The sequence below is a fragment of the Sinohyriopsis cumingii genome, chromosome 19 (genome assembly GCF_028554795.1).
Source record: "Sinohyriopsis cumingii isolate HCF-2022 chromosome 19, ASM2855479v2, whole genome shotgun sequence".
Lineage (NCBI taxonomy): Eukaryota > Metazoa > Mollusca > Bivalvia > Unionida > Unionidae > Sinohyriopsis > Sinohyriopsis cumingii.
The window spans coordinates 64,795,833-64,818,919 of record NC_142979.1 but is presented as its reverse complement, the minus strand read 5'-3'; the positions used below and the strand labels follow the sequence as shown (position 1 = coordinate 64,818,919).

General features: G+C 34.7%; 1 protein-coding gene across 2 annotated transcripts in view; it reads left to right on the top strand.

Annotated features, from left to right (window-relative positions):
- LOC149775858 (uncharacterized) overlaps nt 1–23,087 on the top strand; it is a 107,263-nt gene that overhangs the window by 46,384 nt on the left and 37,792 nt on the right. For both annotated transcript variants that reach the window (XM_089944112.1, XM_089944111.1), the window contains exons 3-6: nt 2,750–2,858; nt 4,924–4,964; nt 8,249–8,277; nt 11,857–11,982. In XM_089944112.1, coding sequence (XP_089800238.1) covers nt 2,750–2,858; nt 4,924–4,964; nt 8,249–8,277; nt 11,857–11,982 — 305 coding nt within the window. The remainder of the gene's footprint in view (nt 1–2,749; nt 2,859–4,923; nt 4,965–8,248; nt 8,278–11,856; nt 11,983–23,087) is intronic.

Below are 23,087 nucleotides of genomic sequence, written 5' to 3'. Positions count from 1 at the left end.
TAATAATTAATTAATTAATTAATTGTTAGTATAGTTCCAGGTAAATTTAGGTTGGTCTTTCAGTATATCTTACACTTTCAAGTTAATGTACCTTCATCAAATGAAATAATGACAGCAGCAGAAAGTTGTGAAGAAGCACTTGGCTATATATCCTGGTAACTGTCCACAAATATCCATCCAGTGCATTGGATAATTATCTTGACTTCCTGACTTTGTCATCAAAATGGTCAAAAACATCTAACAAAAATAATGTAGAACAGCAATTGTTAATATCACAAAATGTTCAGTGTACATTTGCAAGTGATGGATTGTGGTGAAACACAAGTATCATCCTTGGAGTTGAAGCCGAAAAGAAGAAACTAGAATGCTGGAAAGACATGCATGGAAACATGTGACATGGTTGGCAAAAAAAGATAGTTGATCATATAAAATCCGAAAATAGCTGCATACAGTATATCAGTTACAAAATAGTCTTTTATGTGGTATCATTGATATTGTAGGGTTGGAGACTCAAAGGGTATTGGCAATATCACTGGTATCTGGTAGCATTATGCAGAACCTTAGGTTGGATCCCAAAAATGTATACAAGGGTTCAATCTTGAGAAAATGGTAGTTCCTCAGTTTTTTTGTGCTGAAAAGTGTGCTGCTGTGATCCCTTACTTTCAAATACCTTTGTACAATGCAGTCTCTGAGTTAACATGGGTAAAGCCATCCATCCCATTATAGTGCTTGAATTATATTTTTCCATATAATGTACCCCAAAATAAGGTGACCTCACATGTATCATGGTACACTTTCAGGGCTTACAAATCCACTTGCCCAATGCTCAGGATAAGCTAAATTTGTCTTGGGCAAGCTCAGATTTGCAAGGTACTTGCTTATGGTCAAGTCCAAAATTGAGGGAGAAGATAAGCTGTGTTCAGTTTATAATGCTTCTTGTTCTACAAGTTTTACACTCTGTGATCTTGCCACTTTAGATGTATCAGTTCCTTTTATTTTAGCCCACAGTTCCTTTTATCTAAAATTCTTTTATTTTACCATGATATACCGTCAGAGTCTGTTATTAAAGTCAGTATCAAAGTAAGTCAGACCGTGAAGTCCCATACAGACATAGTCAGTCCCGTGAAGTCCCAAAAAGACATATAAATATGAATACTTACTGTTTTGACAGAGAAAATAAATAGTTAGATTTTGACTTATCGTTTTTTTTTTTTATTCGTAATATTTGTATGTGTTTGGGAATTGCTGAAATACACAAGTTATATGACCTAACCATGGTCAGTTTATCTGCTCAGAATCTACTGAGATTGCCAACAGTAAGCAGGTGGATTGTCAAAGATTGTTTTGATGCATGTTGCTGATTTCAAGGTAACTAAAGTGATAATTTCTAATAACATAACTTGTGATCCCCACCTCAAAAGACTCCACCATCCAAAAAAACTTCCAATAAACAAGAAAGAGTGAACTCAATGATATTGGAATATTTTAGTGAGGGATCATGTTTTACCTTGTTTTCTTACTGGATGGATATTTAAACTTGCATGAAAATGGATTCATAAGTAAAGATAATGATATGATGTATTAAAACAATTAAAATTAAGTTGAGAGGTTTTCAGTTTAATATCTCTTACCTAAATGTTTCTCTCTCTATCTCTCTGCTTAATAATCTAGCTGCTTGCAAAACCTTTATCTGTCTATCCTTTATTCTGTCTGTATACATGCATATGCCCATCTTTAATCTTTTGACTACACCTGCATTCTAACCCTTAATATTTTTCCTCATGTACATAAATATATACAGGTACTATTCACTTTTGATGATTTAGATTATCAACATATTTTTGTCTCTTATAAACTTTATTTGTGATATTTTTTTCTCATATTTTGGAGCGAGCTCAAAAAGCCCCAAGGGCAAGTTCAATTTTCCAGTCACCTTGCCCATGGCAAGCTGACTTGGATAAATTTGTAAAGTCCTGGCTTTAAATGACTCCCTTGAATAGAGTAATGTGACAAGGGATCACTGCATTTTTAAAAAAAGAAAAATGTAAATTCCTAATCTTATGTAACTGCCACTGCTAATGTGTGATTTAGATTTTTAATGTAGCTTTAACAATTTTCCAGTCATATCGTTACGATGTCTGTAGTGTGGCAGTTAAAAGTGATGTCTCATACTGGAGCATCATGCCGCAGACATGTAGCATGATGTTCCACCCAGTCACATTATCCTGACACCAGGACGACCAGTCCTAACTGTCTAACCTCGTAATGCTGAGCGCCTATTGAGGCAGCTGTTAGTACCATTTTTGAAAGTCTTTGGTATGACTCTGCTGGGGACTTCGAACCCATGACTCCTGCATCCTAGGCAGACGCTCTAACAACTAGGCCACTGGAGCGGTGGTATAATTGCAAAACATTTAGCCACTGCTAATCTACAAGATTAACAGCTCAACGTTAAATATTTGTCATTCATGAACTTTTGATCACTGTATTGTAGCTTTTGCATTTGATGGCTTTTCTGAAATTTTGAGACAGTCTGCAGGCATTTTTACTGTTTAACAGCATGTCAGCACAGTAACAGCTACCAAGTATATGGCATTTATGAGAGAGTAGCAAAAATGACATACTATTATTTAACTTGTGGTAAAGACGAAAGTCTTGCGATAAACTTGTATCTTTAAAACATCCTGCAAAATGTATAAGCCAAAACAGGCACTTTGTATTGTAAATACATTTTTTGTTTCTTTTACAGACAGCCTTTTAATGGGCATTCATGGCCCCCAGACAGTCCTGTCCCCCGGGTTTATGATGTCAGTAATACAAGCACCCGTATGATCGTGCTCAATAACAAAAATCGAAAGGTAATAATGGCACTTGTGGGTTTTTAAACATGTTCACAAATTAAAATTTACAGTTTGCAAGAATCATAGTTAAAACAATGAAACAAATAATGTAACTTGAATGAAATAAATATCTTCTTGTATCAATGATGCATTTTTTGCACTGTAATTTCTTCATTATAATCATAAAAAAAGCAAACTGCTTGGCAATTTTATAAAACTCTAGAGAATAAACACTCAAGTAAATTGTATAAACACTCTAGAGAATTTTATAAACACTTTATGGAATTTTTAAATAAGAATCTAAGTAAATCACAAAGAAATGTTAAACAATTCCACATGGTGAAATTAAAACAATAAGACATTACAAATGGACAGTTTTTTAAAAACCAACTTGAACACACAGAAGATGAACAAGCACCAGCCATTTGAAAAACAAATGAGGGCAAAATGTTACAATGTTCCTGTAGCTATACACTGGTTTTAATTTTTTTGATAATTTACTATTTTTGGACTTAATATTGAATAAGTAGATAATTCTGTAAATAACTTAATTTGTGTGCACAAAGTATCAACATAAACGTTTTTAAGGAATATGTGAAGCTCATGGTAGGTTGGTTGGTAGAATATTGAACTTATGATCCAAAGGTCACGGATTTGATACCATCCATAGCCTAGAGGTCATTTGCATTAGTGTATCCCTGGGAAGGGCTCTCTGGGCTGGGTCATTTGCATTAGTGTATCCCTGGGAAGGGCTCTTTGGGCTAGGTCATTTGCATTAGTGTATCCCTGGGAAGGGCTCTTTGGAATGGGTTCATTTGCATTAGTGTATCCCTGGGAAGGGCTCTTTGGGATGGGTTCATTTGCATTAGTGTATCCCTGGGAAGGGCTCTTTGGGATGGGTCATTTGCATCAGTGTATTTCTGGGAAGGGCTCTTTGGACTGGGTCATTTGCATTAGTGTATCTCTGGGAAGGTCTCTTTGGGATGGTTTGGGATGGGTCATTTGCATTAGTGTATCCCTCGGAAGGGCTCTTTGGGCTGGGTCATTTGCATTAGTGTATCCCTGGGAAGGGCTTTTTGGGCTGGGTCATTTGCATTAGTGTATCCCTCGGAAGGGCTGTTTGGGCTGGGTCATTTGCATTAGTGTATCCCTGGGAAGGGCTCTTTGCTCCCATTTCCTTGACCTGATACGGCTAGTAATGTGTTAAAAGTGCAGTTAAAACCAATAAGAATAAAAACATTTTTAAGTAATTAAGAATCAGTAGCAGTGCTGTTTAACTTTCCATCAGTGAGACTGCTCCAGTGGCCTAGTGGTTAGAGCTTCCATCTCGGATGTGGAAGGTCACAGGTTCAAACCCTGGCAGAGTCCTACAGAATTATAAAAATGGTACCTCCAGCTGCTTCGCTAGGCGTTCAGCATTAAGAGGTTAGTGTTAGGACTGGTCAGCCTGGTGTCAGGACAATGTGACTGGGTGGGACATGATGTTGCATGTCTGCAGCTTGATGCCCCAGTGCTTGACATCACTATAAACTGTCACATTACAGACATTGTAGTGATATGACTGAAAAATTGTCAAAGCTATGTTAAAAATCCAAATCACACACACGCCATGATAATGGATTTTAATATGGTGATTAGTGAGACTTGCTACAAATGTTAAAAGAAATGTAACGTATTGTATCCTCCCCATTTTATATAAAGTAGCTACAAGTCAGTGTAGATTTGGCATCTCTAGCGAAAAAAAATAGAATTGAGGTCCAAACAACATCTTAATTGTATTTGCAACATAAAACATGTTTAAAAGATTATGTCTAAACAAAAATAAATTTTGTGATCCAGTTGGTTTGATCTAATTGAGAAATGAAACCTGAAATTTTAGCAAATATCTTAAAGTAATTTCTTTTAAAGTGTTGTAAAATTTGGGTGGAATTTAAATAAATAATTAAATTGATTTATCACTCAGTTCCCTTACATTCAGCATACCTAAAGATATTGCTTTCCAGTTATAATAATTAAAAGTGTAAAAGTTTTAAAATTTAAAAATTTGAGAGTTTTGGAATTTTAATAATATCTTTCCTTACAGACTTCCAGACTTAGAGGATATGATGAAACAGAATCTACAAGGTAAGAATTATTTCGTTATCTAGGAAAATGAAAAAACACAGTATCTTTCATATGCAGTGCACTGTGTACAATTATTTCAGTCTGTGCACATTTGTGGTGCATCTGCAGTGCTTACACATAGATTTGTAATTAAAATTACATAACTTAAACCTCATTTAAATTGAATGAGCATGAACTGATTGGAGAAATACATTTTTAAACACTATAGTATTTGCATTATTTTTACATCAGAAATTTGGCTAATTATGTTATGGTGTTGTTCATGTGTCCATCCCTGCATCCTTCCATCTGTTTGTTAACATTTACTTGTCTGGCACATAACTTGTAACGGTTGCAGAGATTTTATTGAAGCTCAAGTACCCTATATAGTTGATAATAAGTTGAGTCAATCTGCAAACAACAAATATCCTGATCTTCTGTAGCATAATGTGCAAACAGATCAGGGTCTATGTTGTTTGTTCTACAGATTGCTTCTAACAAACTGCACAAACCCAGCTCTGCCAGTGCATTATGCAATGGCAGATCAGGGTCTGTGCAGGTTGCAGTTAGTCTCGACTTATAAGTGAGTAAAGATGGTATAGGTATAGGTATAGGTATATATATATATATATATATATATATATATAGATAGATAGATAGATAGATAGATAGATAGATAGATAGATAGATAGATACAGTGTTACTTAACATGGGGAAAGCATACAATCATGTTCTTTTTTTATTTCAGTTAAATTTGATAGTGGAGCTCCATATCAGAAAGATTTGACTGTATTTCATCGAGGCATTGCCTAAGTTGACATATTGCACTTACATTATACACACATTTGACACTGAGTCCTTTAACAGGAGGGTGATAATGACCATGTTAGTGGCAAGTTTTGTGGTTCCTAGCAACAATTAGGTCTGAGGTGAAAAATCTTATCTCATAATAAAACTACCATTTATGCTTGGGTACAAGCCAAATCCAACTGTCAGCTGCACAGACCCAGATATGCATCACATTATGTGCCAGCATTTCTGGGTCTGTGTTTTTTTGTGATTGGACCCAACTTATATGTGAGTATTGACAGTAATATAGAAATTATTCAGACTAAAATTTGAAAGAAAAGGTTTCAGGTAAAATTTGTACAGCAGAAAAGTTACAGAAGATTGTCTCTATCTATGTGATTGATGCCCTGCATATACAAATGGGTAAAATTGCATGGATTGCAAGTAATGGAGTTATGTGATATATGCACTGCATATAGAAATGTGTAAAATTGTATGGATTACAAGTTATGGAGTTATGTGGTATATGCACTGCATATAGAAATGTGTAAAATTGTATGGATTACAAGTTATGGAGTTATGTGGTATATGCTCTGCATATAGAAATGTGTAAAATTGTATGGATTACAAGTTATGGAGTTATGTGGTATATGCACTGCATATAGAAATGTGTAAAATTGTATGGATTACAAGTTATGGAGTTATGTGGTATATGCACTGCATATATATAAAGGTAAAATTGCATGGATTACATGTAACGGACTTGTGTGATAGATGCCCTGCATATATAAATGGGTAAAATTGCATGGATAACAAGTAATGGAGTTATGTAATAGATGCCCTGCATATATAAATGGGTACAATTGTGTGGATTACAAGTAATGGAGTTATGTGATATATGCACTACATATATAAATGGTAAAATCGTATGGATTACAAGTAATGGAGTTATGCAATAGATGCCCTGCATATATAAATGGTAAAATCGTATGGATTACAAGTAATGGAGTTATGCAATAGATGCCCTGCATATATAAATGGTAAAATTGTGTGGATTACAAGTAATGGAGTTATGTGATATATGCACTACATATATAAATGGTAAAATTGCATGGATTACAAGTAATGGAGTTATGCAATAGATGCCCTGCATATATAAATGGGTAAAATCGTATGGATTACAAGTAATGGAGTTATGCAATAGATGCCCTGCATATATAAATGGTAAAATCGTATGGATTACAAGTAATGGAGTTATGCAATAGATGCCCTGCATATATAAATGGGTAAAATCGTATGGATTACAAGTAATGGAGTTATGCAATAGATGCCCTGCATATATAAATGGTAAAATTGTGTGGATTACAAGTAATGGAGTTATGCAATAGATGCCCTGCATATATAAATGGTAAAATTGTGTGGATTACAAGTAATGGAGTTATGTGATATATGCACTACATATATAAATGGTAAAATTGCATGGATTACAAGTAATGGAGTTATGCAATAGATGCCCTGCATATATAAATGGGTAAAATCGTATGGATTACAAGTAATGGAGTTATGCAATAGATGCCCTGCATATATAAATGGTAAAATCGTATGGATTACAAGTAATGGAGTTATGCAATAGATGCCCTGCATATATAAATGGGTAAAATCGTATGGATTACAAGTAATGGAGTTATGCAATAGATGCCCTGCATATATAAATGGTAAAATTGTGTGGATTACAAGTAATGGAGTTATGCAATAGATGCCCTGCATATATAAATGGTAAAATCGTATGGATTACAAGTAATGGAGTTATGCAATAGATGCCCTGCATATATAAATGGGTAAAATCATATGGATTACAAGTAATGGAGTTATGCAATAGATGCCCTGCATATATAAATGGGTAAAATTGTGTGGATTACAAGTAATGGAGTTATGCAATAGATGCCCTGCATACAGAAATGTGTAAAATTGCATGAATTACAAATAATGGAGTTATGTGGTATATGCACTGCATATATAAATGGGTAAAATTACATGGATTACAAGTAATGGAGTTATGCAATAGATGCCCTGCATATATAAATGGGTAAAATTGTGTGGATTACAAGTAATGGAGTTATGCAATAGATGCCCTGCATACAGAAATGTGTAAAATTGTATGGATTACAAATAATGGAGTTATGCAATATATGCCCTGCATATATAAATGGGTAAAATTGCATGGATAACAAGTAATGGAGTTATGCAATATATGCCCTGCATATATAAATGGGTAAAATTGCATGGATTGCAAGTAATGGAGTTATGCAATATATGCCCTGCATATATAAATGGGTAAAATTGCATGGATTGCAAGTAATGGAGTTATGCAATAGATGCCCTGCATATATAAATGGGTAAAATTGCATGGATTGCAAGTAATGGAGTTATGCAAAGTGGTATTAATCACGGGTGGTCTCCCAAAACAGTAGTTTTTCAGAATACATTTTACTGTTCTTAATTTATTTTTATTTTAGAGTACCTGATCCAGGCAGACATTCTCGAGGTAAGATTGATTGTGTCATATTTTTTGCTGCATAATGCTAACTTGTACTGTGACATCTGTCAAAATGTCATGTGTAGAATATCTGTGGTATTTATTTATATATGTGTTTGTCTGTCTGTATGTATGTTTATTTTGGGTTTAATAGCAAATCTGCAAAATCCTTGCTATATAGAGGAGTGTATGTATCCAATAAAGACTAAAGGAGTACAGTCCATACAATGCTTTTTTCAAAGGTCTGAGCGAATACCTTCTCATTTGGAACATCATCACAAGACCTATCCCAGCATAAAAAGGTTGTTACCATTACTCACTTTATATGGCATAAATGAAGACACATAGAGCCTATTCTATGTCACAGAGTTCACAGAGGAGTAAAATATCAAGGGAGCACAAATTACCAGTGGAGAGATAACTCCTCCAAATCCTTACATCTTATTATTTCAAATAAAAACTTCTGTTCTTTTGGGGTTTTGTCGTTTTAATGCCATTTTATAGCATATGATAGGCTATCCATTTGCAGTCAGTATATTTGGTGAAGAAAAAAAAACAGGAAGACCCAAGGAAGATCCATTGAGAAGCTACAGGCAAGCTTTCTCATTGGTTAAACAGTGACTTAACTCATGTGGAAAGAAGCGAGATGTGAGCAATCTGTAAAAGCGAGTGCCTTAGACTCCAGGGGGCCTCAAACTTCTTTTCTGTACAAATTACGGTGAATTCATTTATTTTAAAATGTATCTATTTTTTGTTAAAAATTTCTTCTTTGTTGGTATTTAAATTAATTGCTTTGGGAGCTAGTTGTGGGTGTTTAAATATGTAATTGTTGCAGCCAAGAATTCCATGAAAATTGGTACCCAATGAACAATAAATGATTCACTGTTCTGGTAAGCCCATGGTACCTAACATATCTGGGAATAACCTGTACATGCAAAGAAAAGGTTTTTAAAAATTAAAAAAAATAAAGTAATATGAATGTTCAGTACATATACCAAAGTTTATTAAAGATGGAATAAAAGAATAATGCTTTGGCTTTTGTGTATTTTGTTTTCATTATGACATTCACCCAGGTGTCAGAGCATCAGAAATAAATACTTTAACATGATTTTTGTGTAGATGCATTTGTATGCTGACGTAATCTACCTTGTCAGTAAGTTATTTGAAAGCAGTCCACTGGGATTGCCAAAAAGCCAGCAATTAATTAAGTTGATTAATTTGTTTATAAGTTGGAATATCAGATCTTTTACAGAAAGGAAGGACTGATAATCTGGTCTAATTGTAAATTACAAGAATGAATTATTGTGTATTGTTACCCATTTCAACTATGTTTACAACATAGGGTGAAATGTGATTGACTGGAATTACAAATTCAGTTTGAGTTGGTTAATGCCACAGTAACTGTTATCAAAGGTCATGGATTCATTTTGTTAATCCTTTACTATACTAGTATACAAATAGCCCAGAGTGTTTTCAACAAGTGCCATCTTGTGGAAAAGTGAAAGAGTTACTGCCATTAGCAAGCAGAATCTGTTGATGACTGAGAGCTTGGTACACATTTCCTGTTTAATACAGTGATTTCCATAATGTCCACATTCCTTGACTCAAAAGAAAAACTTGTGTTTTAAAATTTTCAGTTGGGGAAACTGACATGCAACATGTGTTTATTATCAGTAAAGGTAGTTATGATTGCACATAATTATCTTCCGTCATAAATGTAATGAAAAATATGATTGGATAAGTTTTTTATTGGTGTGTCCAATCAGATAACAGAGTAGTAAATACTGTTTTGGGAAGCTTTAATAAAATGGATCAATGAACCTCAGCATTGTCGATCTTTCTATATTTAGCTTAACTTTTATATGGGGAGGATTAGGTTGCAATCAAATTTAATATTTAGCTGTATATAAAAATATCTCTAATTAGTTCAATTAACAACATTTTATGTCATCATTTAGTGGAGTATTGCTTCTGAGTGTTATTGAAGCTAGACTTGGCCTTATGCATTATAACTTTATGATTTTTTTTGCAAGTTTGACATACAGGTTGATATTATTGTAATTAGATCTCAGACAAGTTTATCAATACAATGTTCATTGGTCCCCCACTATAAGATGTCTATTTATCACATACTCCCTGATACAACACTAGTCTGATCATGGATCCCATAATACTGTTTGAATTATAGTTTTCAATGTATTGCATCCCAAAATAAAGTGCTCTTTGCTGTAACACAGTCAATTTAACATGACTCCAATGATGGAGGCAGGGAAATACCTAGGCATTCTCATGTACTCATGTGAGTGTACAAAATCTACATGGGGGATCATTCAGATCTATGCTATCTTCACATCTTTTAAATAACTATAATAATGTATCCATCATAAGTACCTTAGTAGACCACTGGGAGTTATGGCCCCTGATTATGTTTCCTGTCTACATTTTTGTTTCTCCAGCATACCATTACCAAGAAATATTGCAATAAAACCAAAATTTTGTATGCAGTATTGTACTGATAAAATCTCAGAAAAGTTAAATTGTCAGCATTCAACACCATAAAGTACCATATATACTTACTTACAAGTTAAGTCAAACTTCAAACAACAGAGATCCTGATGTGACAGCAGATCAGGATCTATGTTGTTTGTTCTACTGATTACCCTAACAACTTCACAGACCCAAATCTAACAGATAATGCACTGGCAGATCTTGGTCTGTGCAGTTTGCAGTTGGACTTGTCTTATAAGCGAGTACATATGGTAGTGCATGTTTGACCTCTTATTTGCCCGTACTGTTCTATTTTGGTGCCTTTAGCATAATTTTACCAAGAATTATTGGCTTGTCATTGGACATAGAATGCATATTTTTATTGTGAAGATCTCCCAAGAGATTAAAACATTAGCACTGAGTATATTCAGTTAATTACATAATCCTCCCTCTGATTGCCTGTCCTTTTCAGTTTTGTTTTCTGCAGCTTAACAGCTTATCATTCAGTCTTAAATGTATTTGTTGGGCAGCTGTATACATGTATTGATCAATTCTTGTATGAGTTTGATTGCTACTATTTTCACATCATAATATTGTGGAGTTATGGCCCCTGATTGTTGGACAATTCACATTTATTTTGCACAGTCTGTTTAAAGTACACCTGTCCAGATTTCTGTGAGTGAGGCCTTTGATCATGCTGTTATTACTATTAGTTTTACATAATCAAATTTCAAATTGTCTAGGCTTTTTTGTCATAAATAGAACATTTTTCAATAACTTCATTAGAATTAAGACTGTTGTTCTACATTTGGTGTATTCCAGCATTTTCATTTGCCATGATTTACTAAAGATTAAAGGGAGAAGGCTATGTTTAATGATTTATGTCAGTGGTTCCCAACATTTTCAGGCCACTGCCCCCTTATCCTCAGTACCCCCACCTTACTCCATAAAAAACATTATTCAGCATTAGCACCCACCATCCCTTGGTAATCCTGCCCCCCCACCAACAAAGGGAAGTACTACCCACTTTGGGAACCACTGATTTATGTCATTATGGTATTACATTATTGCCTTACATGGACTATTGTCAATTTTCTGCAGCTTCCAGTGCAAAGAATCCACGTGCCCATAGGAAGTGTTATGATTCCAGCTCCCCATACTTTGTGCCTGAGATAGAGACCAACCTTGATTGGCTCAACACTAACAACCAGAGAATACAGACTGCAGGTAAGGGCTTTCTGTACATAGTTTTCAGTAGAAGTCCTTTTATCCATGCAGCCCAGATGACTCCCATTTCATTTAGATATACCAGCATTTGGTTATAAGAGTATTATGTTAAATTTGCATGATAACATCAGGCAATGAAGGTTTAGTTCGGCTTAGAAACCATCATGATCTGGCTGTTAAGGGTTTGAATAAACAGAATTTTATTGTATTTATAACCAAAAGATTATCAATTTGTATAAGAATTAAAAAGCATAGACTATAAAGTTGTTTCTTGTTTTAGTTCAACAGTATCCTGGTTCTACAAGTTGCATGGGACAATTACAGGTCACATTTAATAAAATATTATTTCATCTAACCATTTCTAGTTAGTCACAGTGATTGCATGAGTATAAGAAATAAGAAATTTGCATGTGTAATTTTTTTAATTACTAATTGTAGCATTAGTATTCATCTGAAAGTATGACATACTGTCAATAATTTGACCAGTAATGTTAGTGTTTAGTAAAGATCTTATTCCCTATGTAGGTACTAAATTTAAAAGCATATAATAATTATTATAACTATTTTATTTATATTAATACAGTGACACTTGTTCAGACCAGTACTTGAATGTAAAGGGGATTTTTTTTGTTCCAAATTATGTATGTGTGTACTAACCAGATAAATACTTGCCATCACTAGAACACTATTTACTTACTTGGTTGGTATTAATTCTGATTAACTGATATTGAACACTAATTAGTATTGTTCAATTTTGAATACATTTGAAAAAACTGAACATATCAAGCCTCAAAATATACAGAGCATCTTTTGACAAAATACTGCTTTTGGTAAGTCTTGATGTTATCAAGTGAAGACTGATTCAGGTTCATTGTTTTGTTTCTGGTACTCCCTAATTTACCATTTTACATAATCTGTATGTCATATTTGTCCTCATTTTAGGACAAAATGAGTAAACCTTGATTTATCAGGATCAAAATATGATATGAGATTTATGTGTACACTATCTAGGTTGAATGTGATTATCAAGATATTTTTTATCAGTGTTTGAAAGAGTTATTGCCCCTTTTTAATTTAGACACTTGAATTGAGAGACTCCTGTTTGATTTCTACATCTACAGTAACAGTATTTTTGCAGGGATTTTTTTAAGGTAGATTAGACTACAGGCAAGATAAAACATTTTATTGAATTTGGGGTTGTTTTTTCTTGTCTAAGCTTTTAATATTGAATTATTGTGTACAGCTTTTATTTTAAAAATTTGTAAATAATAAATATGTATTAGTTTTTACCAGATATATTGATTCATTGTTATAAGCATCTCATATTGCCTGGATGAAGTCATGTACATAGTAGCTGTAGTTTCAAAAGGTGATTTAAAATTATTTGTGCAAATTGATACACCAGTTACATGGCCTGCCATACCATAATGTTCTGGCAGAGCAGGGTCTGTAATAATAATACACTGTTTCCAATGATAAGCCCATGGGCTTGTCTTGTAAATATACTCACTTCTAAGTCAGGTCCAGCCACAAACAGCATAGGCCATGGCCTGCCATGTCATAATGTTTTGGCAGATCAGAGTCTGTGTTATTTGTTCTACTGATTGTTCCACACAAATTTCATATACCCAGATCTGCTGTAATTTTATGTTGTGGTAGATCTAGGCAGCCCTGTACAGTATACTGCTGGATCCAACTTGTGAGTATATGTGGTAATGATATCTGACAATTATTTTGATTGCTATATATCCTCATGAATCCTCTGAAATATCATTGTGTTATGAACCCTGAATCCATGAAAATCAAATAAGCTCAACCAACCAACTTTGTTTTAGTTATGTAGCGTGATTACAACATCTACAAATGCATTAGCACTCACTTGAAAATCTATTTTTAATGACTTCACACATATCTGTTTTCATAAATTTATCAGATTTTCATATATGATAGATGACCTTAGCTATTTTACATTTTTATCATATATAGCTTGTCATTACTATATCATGGTATTATTATAATTCTTACTTTGTCATGGTATTGTTACAATGTCTTTCATTCTCACTATATCCTGGTATTGTTACAATTCTTACTATATAATTGTATTGTTACAATTCTTACTATATCATGGTATTGTTACAATTCTTACTATATGATTGTATTGTTACAATTCTTACTATATGATTGTATTGTTACAATTCTTACTATATGATTGTATTGTTACAATTCTTACTATATCATGGTATTGTTACAATGCCCTTCATTCTTACTATATCATGGTACTGTTACAATTCTTACTATATGATTGTATTGTTATAATTCTTACTGTATCTTGGTATTGTTACAATGCCATTCATTCTTACTGTATCATGATATTGTTATAATTCTTACTATATAATTGTATTGTTACAATTCTTACTATATGATTGTATTGTTACAATTCTCACTATATGATTGTATTGTTACAATTCTTACCATATCCTGGTATTGTTACAATTCTTACTATATCATGGTATTGTTACAATGCCCTTCATTCTTACTATATCATGGTACTGTTACAATTCTATATGATTGTAATGTTATAATTCTTACTGTATCCTGGTATTGTTACAATGCCATTCATTCTTACTGTATCATGGTATTGTTACGATTCTTACTATATGATTATATTGTTACAATTCTTACTATATGATTGTATTGTTACAACTCTTACCTTATGATTGTATTGTTACATTTCTTACTACGTCCTGTTATTCTTATAATTCATACTATTTATTGCTACTGTTACAATGTCCTTCATTTTTACTATATCATGGTATTGTTACCTTATTTACTGTATCATGGTATTGTTATAATTCTTACTGTATTGTTACAATATCCTTTTTTCTTACTGTATCATGGTATTGTTACAATTCTTGATATTCGTACAATTCATACTATTTATTGTTACTGTTACAATGTCCTTCATTCTTACTATATCATGGTATTGTTACAATTCTTACTACATCTTGATATTCTTACAATTCATACTCTTTTTGCTACTGTACAATGTCCTTCATTTTTACTATATCATGGTATTGTTACAATATTTACTGTATCATGGTATTGTTACAAGAAACAAGATGGCCACTATCGCTTAACCGGCTTAAAGCAGCTGTTCCATTTTTTAGTGCCATTTTCATGATATTTGTGCTTGTTGCCTGTTTTCATCTTCATTATTGTGTTCATTATGTATTGGCTGTTAAATTTGTATGTGTTTCTTCATCTCCTTGTTATGGAAATGAGAATAATTAGACTTTTTATCAGCTGTCTTGCTCCACTGTTTTTGAACAAACCGCCATCACGTGATACTCACCAGTCAACCCGTTTATGCTACGATGGACCCTCATTAATTGCTTTAAATGTTCACTCCTTGGCTCTCCACACTACATTGTGCTCTAGACTAAATGAACTGCGACTACATTCATCATTACCTAAATGTAAACAGAAGCGAAAAAGAAACTTTGTTTCAAAGCTGGCCGGCGTAGAACAGGAAGAAGAATTCCAGTTATCTCCCTTATTTCTGCACAACCATTTAAAAAATTTTCGACCGTTAATTTAGATAACCTAATTCAAATCCCAATTAATTTCGTCAGCCTTTGTGTCAACTATCCAAGAAATACCTCTGCGCATTGCATTATTCAATGCTCAGTCAGTAGGACCACTGGAAAAGCACACAGGAATAGTTAATTTTATCAATGACCAAAATGTTGACATATTTTTCGTGACAGAAACATGGCTGAAAACATCAGGCAATGAGATGTGCAGATCTAACACCCACTGGTTACTCCATCAAGTCGTTCCCACGTGGAATTACTGTCATCACAAAGAACTCCATGATAAAACATCTTAACTATACCACAACATTCAGTTTTGACCACACATCGTTTGAACTAGTCCAAACCACACTCACACTGGAGCAAAGGTCAGTCCATTTTTTCTGCCTATACCACCCTCCTCCTAGTAGAAAAAACAAGCTGGCTGACTCTCTCTTTTTGGAGCAGTTTCCGAATCTCCTGGACTATGGAAATTTGACAGGTGGCAACCTGATTATTCTTGGAGATTTCAACTTTCACTTTGACTGTCCCGGAAACTCAAATACATCAAAACTCATAGATTCCATTAATGTTTTCAACCTCAAACAGTCAGTTAACCAACCCACCCATAAACATGGTCACATTTTAGACTGGATTCTTCATAGACCTGATGATAACATTCTACGGTCCTCCCTGGTATCCCATGACCTTGCATCAGATCACCTCTGCATTATATGCCATCTTGACGTATCAGTCCCTAACCCTCCACCTTTATCTGCTAATAAGAGAAACCTCCGTATCATAAATAGACCAAACTAATGCACGACATCCAAGCTAACCTAACAACTTGCTTACCTCCTACCGCACAACAACTCGATAACTGTCTGCGTTCATTACTTGACAAACATGCCCCAGCTACCAAGTGCAGAGTATCAATTCAAAAGTGTTCTCCATGGTATAGCAATGTTAGGGACCAGCTTCACACTGCTAAAATAGACCACCATAAAGCTGAGAGGCCCTGGCTTTCCACCAAGACTCACTAATCATAAGCAAATCTATGAAGTCGCTAAGAAGAATGTCACAAATATAGTCCATGCAGCGAAATCAGCCCACTACACTACTAAGATCATGGAAAGTTCCAGCTGCAAAGAACTCTTCGAGATTACTAACAAGCTAATGTCAAGGAACAAATCAACACCACTTCCAACTACCTTCTCTCCAGTCGACCTTCCGGACATGTTTGCAAATTTCTTCCGTGACAAAGTACAAACCATTAGAGATAAGCTTGACACCACAATTTCAATTGACTCGTTGTCACCATACATTTGGGATACAGAATTTGAGCGGCAACCATTAGCAGCATTTGAACCTGTCTCTATGGATTTCGTACGTACAATCCTGATGAAGAGTGCACTAAAGTCATGTGAACTTGATCCAATTCCAGCATCACTGCTGCTTGAGTGCTTAGATCCAGTATTGCCTTCACTAACTGATGTTATTAATACCTCTCTCTCATCTGGGGAATTCCCATCATTTTTCAAAACTGCCATTGTAAAGCCTCTGCTGAAGAAACCAACACTAGACCATAATGATTTAAAGAACTACCGCCCAGTTTCTAATTTCCCATTCATTTAAAAAATCTTAGAAAAGGTTGTTCTATCCCAGCTTGTATCTCATCTAAATTCAAATAGTCCTTTTAGCAGTGTACAATCTGCATATCGTCCTTGCCACAGTACTGAAACTACTCTTCTAAACGTAGTTAATGACATTCTCTCTGCATTGGATAGTGGAAAGATTACAGTCCTCACCCTCCTTGATTTGTCTGCAGCATTTGACACAATAGACCATGATATATTACTTCACCGTCTCCAGCATGTGTTTGGCATTCATGATACAGCCTTACTGTGGTTTAAGTCCTACTTGGTCAACAGGACACAAATTGTATCTGCAAATGGAATACACTCCAACCCAGTTGATCTATGTTGTGGTGTTCCACAGGGGTGTGACCTTGGACCTGTTCTCTTCATTCTGTACACTCAGTTGCTCACAAGTGTCATAGATCATCATCCAGTGTCTCACCAGTTGTATGCTGATGACACCCAAATATACAAATCTAGCCACCCAGCTGAAGTTGATGCTACCATCCAAGGTGTAGAGAGGCACATTTCTGATGTGAAATCATGGATGACTTGTAACAAGCTGCAGATGAATGATGATAAAACTGAGGCCATTCTGATCACAACACAAAGACTTTCTCATTCACATCCTTTACCTCAAACAATAAATATCAGCAATGCCAACATTAGATTCACACAATCAGTACGAAACCTAGGTGTTACTCTGGACAGTACTCTTACATTGCACCAACATGTCATGAACATATGCAAGGCTGCATATCTTGAGCTGAGACGCATCAGCTCAATTCGCAAATATCTTTCAGTTGATGCCACTAAAACACTTGTATATTCATTAGTACTTTCAAGACTGGACTATTGTAACTCAATTCTGTCTGGTTCATCTCAATATCTACTCCAGAAACTTCAAAAAGTTCAAAACACAGCTGCTCGGATCATACTTAGAGTACCATGATCAGAGCACACCTTCCTGCTGCTCTGTACCCTACACTGGCTATCCATTCGATCCAGAATCAAACACAAAATTTGTTCTCTGTGCTACATTTCACTGTTGGACTTCAGTCTGACATCTGACCTCACCCATGTGTACACACCAGCAAGATACTTATGCTCCTCTTCTGACAATCGTATACTCATTATTCCCACTATGAAAACAAAGTCATATGGACAGCGTTCTTTTGCATACCAGGGCCCAGCAACATGGAATAAATTGCCCACTGAACTTAGACACAAAGACACAGTGATCACATTCAAGAGGGATCTCAAAACTCACTTATTTCGACTGCATTAACAAACTTAAGGACCTAATAATGTTTCCTACCTGAAATACTCTCAGCATGTTTTTTATTTTTTAATGTTTTTCTAATTTCATGTTGTTTGTTTTTTTAATAATATTATTATGTTTCTTATCTTATAGGTGTTGTCTAATGTTGTAAAGCGCTTAGAGCTTCTAAAGATTAGGCGCTATACAAATTTATTATTATTATTATTATTGTTATAATTCTTACTGTATCCTGGTATTGTTAGAATATCCTTTTCTCTTACTGTATCATGGTATTGGTACAATTCTTGATATTCGTACAATTCATACTATTTATTGCTACTATTACAATGTCCTTCATTCTTACTATATCATGGTATTGTTAGAATTTTTCTGTATCCTGGTATTGTTACAATGTCCTTTATCATTACAATATCATGGTATTGTTACAATTCTTATTACATCTTGATAATCTTACAATTCATTATATTTTTTTACTACTATTACAATGTCCTTCATTCTTACTGTGTCCTGGTATTGTTACAATGTCCTTTATTCTTGCAGTATCATGGTTTTGTTACAATTCTTACTATATCATGGTATTGATACAATGCCCTTCATTCTTAATATATCATGGTATTGTTACAATGCCCTTCATTCTTAATATACATGGTATTGTTACAGTGCCCTTTATTCTTACTAAATCATGGTATTATTACAATGTCTTTCATTCTTACTATATCCTAATATTGCTACAATGCTTACTGTATCATGGTATTGTTACACAGCTCCAGTGGCCTAGTGGTTAGAGTGTCTGCCTTGGATGCGGGAGGTCATGGGTTCGATCCCTGGCCAAGTCATACCAGAGATTTACAAAAATGGTACTAACAGCTGTCTCGATTGGCACTCAGCATTAAGAGGTTAGTGTGAGAACTGACATGGTGTCAGGATAATGTGACTGGGTGGGACATGATGCTACATGTCTGCGGCATGATGCCTCAGTGCTAGACATCACTATAAACTGCCACACTGCAGGCATCATAGTGATATGACTAAAAAATGTTAAAGCTATGTTAAAAATCCAAATCACACACACACACACTCACACACACATGGTATTGTTGCAATGTTCCTCATTCTTACTGTATCATGGTATTGTTACAATGCATTTTATTCTCACTATATCATAGTATTGTTACAATGCCGTTTATTCTTACTGTATCATGCTATTGTTATGATTCTTACTGCATCATGGTATTGTTACAATTCTTACTATATCATGGTATTGGTACAATGCCCTTCATTCTTACTGTATCATGGAATTGTTACAATGCCCTTCATTCTTGCTATATCATGGTATATGACAATGCCTGTAACTTTATCATGGTATTGTTACAATGCCCTTCATTCTTACTGTATCATGGTATTGTTACAATGCTCTTCATTTTTACTGTATCATGGTATTGTTACAATGCTCTTCATTCTTGCTGTATCATGGTATTGTTACAATGTTCTTCACTCCTACTCTATCATGGCATTGTTACAATGCTCTTCATTCTTACTATATCATGGTATATGACAATGACCTTCATTCTTACTATATCATGGTATTGTTACAATTCCCTTCATTTTTACTATATCATGGTATTGTCACAATTCTTACTATGTCATGGTATTGGTACAATTGGTACAATTCCTTTCATTCTTACTATATCATGGTATTGTTACAATGCCCTTCATTCTAACTATATTATGGTATTGTTACAATATTCTTCATTCTTACTATATTATGGTATTGGTACAATGCCCTTCATTCTTTCTATATCATGGTACGGCTAAAATTCATACTGTATCATGGTATTGTCAAAATACCCTTCATTCTTACTGTATCATGGCATTGTTACAATGTTCTTCACTCCTACTCTATCATGGCATTGTTACAATGTTCTTCACTCCTACTCTATCATGGTATTGTTACAATGCTCTTCATTCTTACTGTATCATGGCATTGTTACAATGTTCTTCACTCCTACTCTATCATGGTATTGTTACAATGCTCTTCATTCTTACTGTATCATGGTATTGTTACAATGTTCTTCACTCCTACTCTATCATGGTATTGTTACAATGCTCTTCATTCTTACTGTATCATGGCATTGTTACAATGTTCTTCACTCCTACTCTATCATGGTATTGTTACAATGCTCTTCATTCTTACTGTATCATGGTATTGTTACAATGTTCTTCACTCCTACTCTATCATGGTATTGTTACAATGCTCTTCATTCTTACTGTATCATGGTATTGTTACAATGTTCTTCACTCCTACTCTATCATGGTATTGTTACAATGCTCTTCATTCTTACTGTATCATGGCATTGTTACAATGTTCTTCACTCCTACTCTATCATGGTATTGTTACAATGCTCTTCATTCTTACTGTATCATGGTATTGTTACAATGTTCTTCACTCCTACTCTATCATGTTATTGTTACAATGCTCTTCATTCTTACTGTATCATGGTATTGTTACAATGCTCTTCATTCTTACTGTATCAAGGTATTGTTACAATGTTCTTCACTCTTACTATATCTTGGTATCGTTACAATGCTCTTCATTCTTACTATATCATGGTATATGACAATGACCTTCAATCTTGCTTTATCATGGTATTGTTACAATGCTCTTCATTCTTACTGTATCATGGTATTGTTACAATGCCCTTCATTCTTACTGTATCATGGTATTGTTACAATGCCCTTCATTCTTACTATATCATGGTATTGTTACAATGCTCTTCATTCTTAATGTATCAAGGTATTGTTACAATGTTTTTCACTCTTACTATATCTTGGTATTGTTACAATGCTCTTCATTCTTACTATATCATGGTATTGTTACAATGCCCTTCATTCTTACTGTATCATGGTATTGTTACAATGCCCTTCATTCTTACTATACCATGGTATTGTTACAGTACTCTTCATTCTTACTATATCATGGTATGTCAAAATACCCTTCCTTCTTACTGTATCCTGGTATTGCTAAAATTCTTACTGCATCGTGGTATTGATACAATGCCCTTCATTCTTACTGTATCATGGTATTGTTACAATACCCATCATTCTTACTTTATCATGGTATTTTTATAATACCCTTCATTCTTACTTTATTATGGTATTTTTACAATACCCTTCATTCTTGCTGTATCATGGTATTGTTACAATGCCCTTTATTCTTACTTTATCGTGGTATTGTTACAATGCCCTTCATTCTTACTCTGTCATGGTATTTTTATAATACCCTTCATTGTTACTTTATCATGGTGTTGTTACTGTGCCCTTCATTCTTGCCATTAAGATACCTGGTACTATATGTACTCACTTAAAACTTGAGTCATACAGCAAACAACAAAGATCTTGATCTGCCATAGCATAACATGCCTGCAGATCAGAGTGTATGTTGTTTGTTCTACTGATTATTCCTAACAAACTGCACAGATCCAGATCTGCTGGTGCATTATGTGATGGCAGATCTGGGTCCATGCAGTTTGCAGTTGGACTTGACTTATAAAAAAGTACATATGGTATTTGTGGTCGAGATTTTCTGTTGATGAATAATTTAGTCCTGAATAGATTTACACTGTACTCCCTTTTAGTGAAGGACATAGTGTATTTAAATAGTAAACCAGACAAAGAGATGTTGAGTGACACCAACTACTATTAAAGAGCTCAAGTAGTCAACACTAGGATTTTTTAGAGGGAACATACAACACTCTCTCACTATAATACCCTTTAATATGGTTATTGTTATAAGGGAGGCCTGTGCGTGTGATTTGGAGATTTTAATGTAGCTTTAATAATTTTTCAGTCGTATCGCTGTGATGTCTGCAGTGTGGCAGTTTATAATGAAATCTTGCACTGGGGCATCGTACTGCTGACATGTAGCATCATGTCCAACCCAGTCCCTTTATTCTGACACCAGGCTGACCAGTCTTAACACTAACCTCTTTGATGAGCACCAAGCGAGGCAGCTGTTAGTACCATTTTGATGTCTTTGGTTTGACTCAGCCGGGATTTGAACCCGTGACCTCCTGCATCTGAGGCGAATGCTCTAACCACTTGGCCACCAGATATGGAGGGGTGTATGATCATGGTTGCTATTGTAAGGGAGGGTATGGTCATGATTGTTATTGTAAAGGGCGGTATGCTCATGGTTGCTATTGCAAGGTGGGAATGGTTGCTATTATATCATTGTCACATTACATGAATGCTTATTTGGATCATAAATTGTATGGCAGAATAAGATCAAGTCACATTTACTATTGAAAAGAGAGGTACTTTTTTCTCTCAAAACCATTTAAGTTTGTCAGTTTTCAGATGAATGCAGATGATGCTTAAATTTTCTAATCTGACAATACAATCATAAAAATGCAAAGCATATTCAGTGTACATATTGGTGACATTCAGTATACACCATATTGGTGACATTCAGTATACCCATAAGGGCCCCGAGTGGCCTATTGGTATAAAACGCTCTCCTTTACAGATCACCGCCATCTCACCTCTGTCTGCATGGGTTTGAGTCTCGGATTCAGCCAATGTGGGTATGTGAGAAAGGTTGACAGTAGCTTCTTG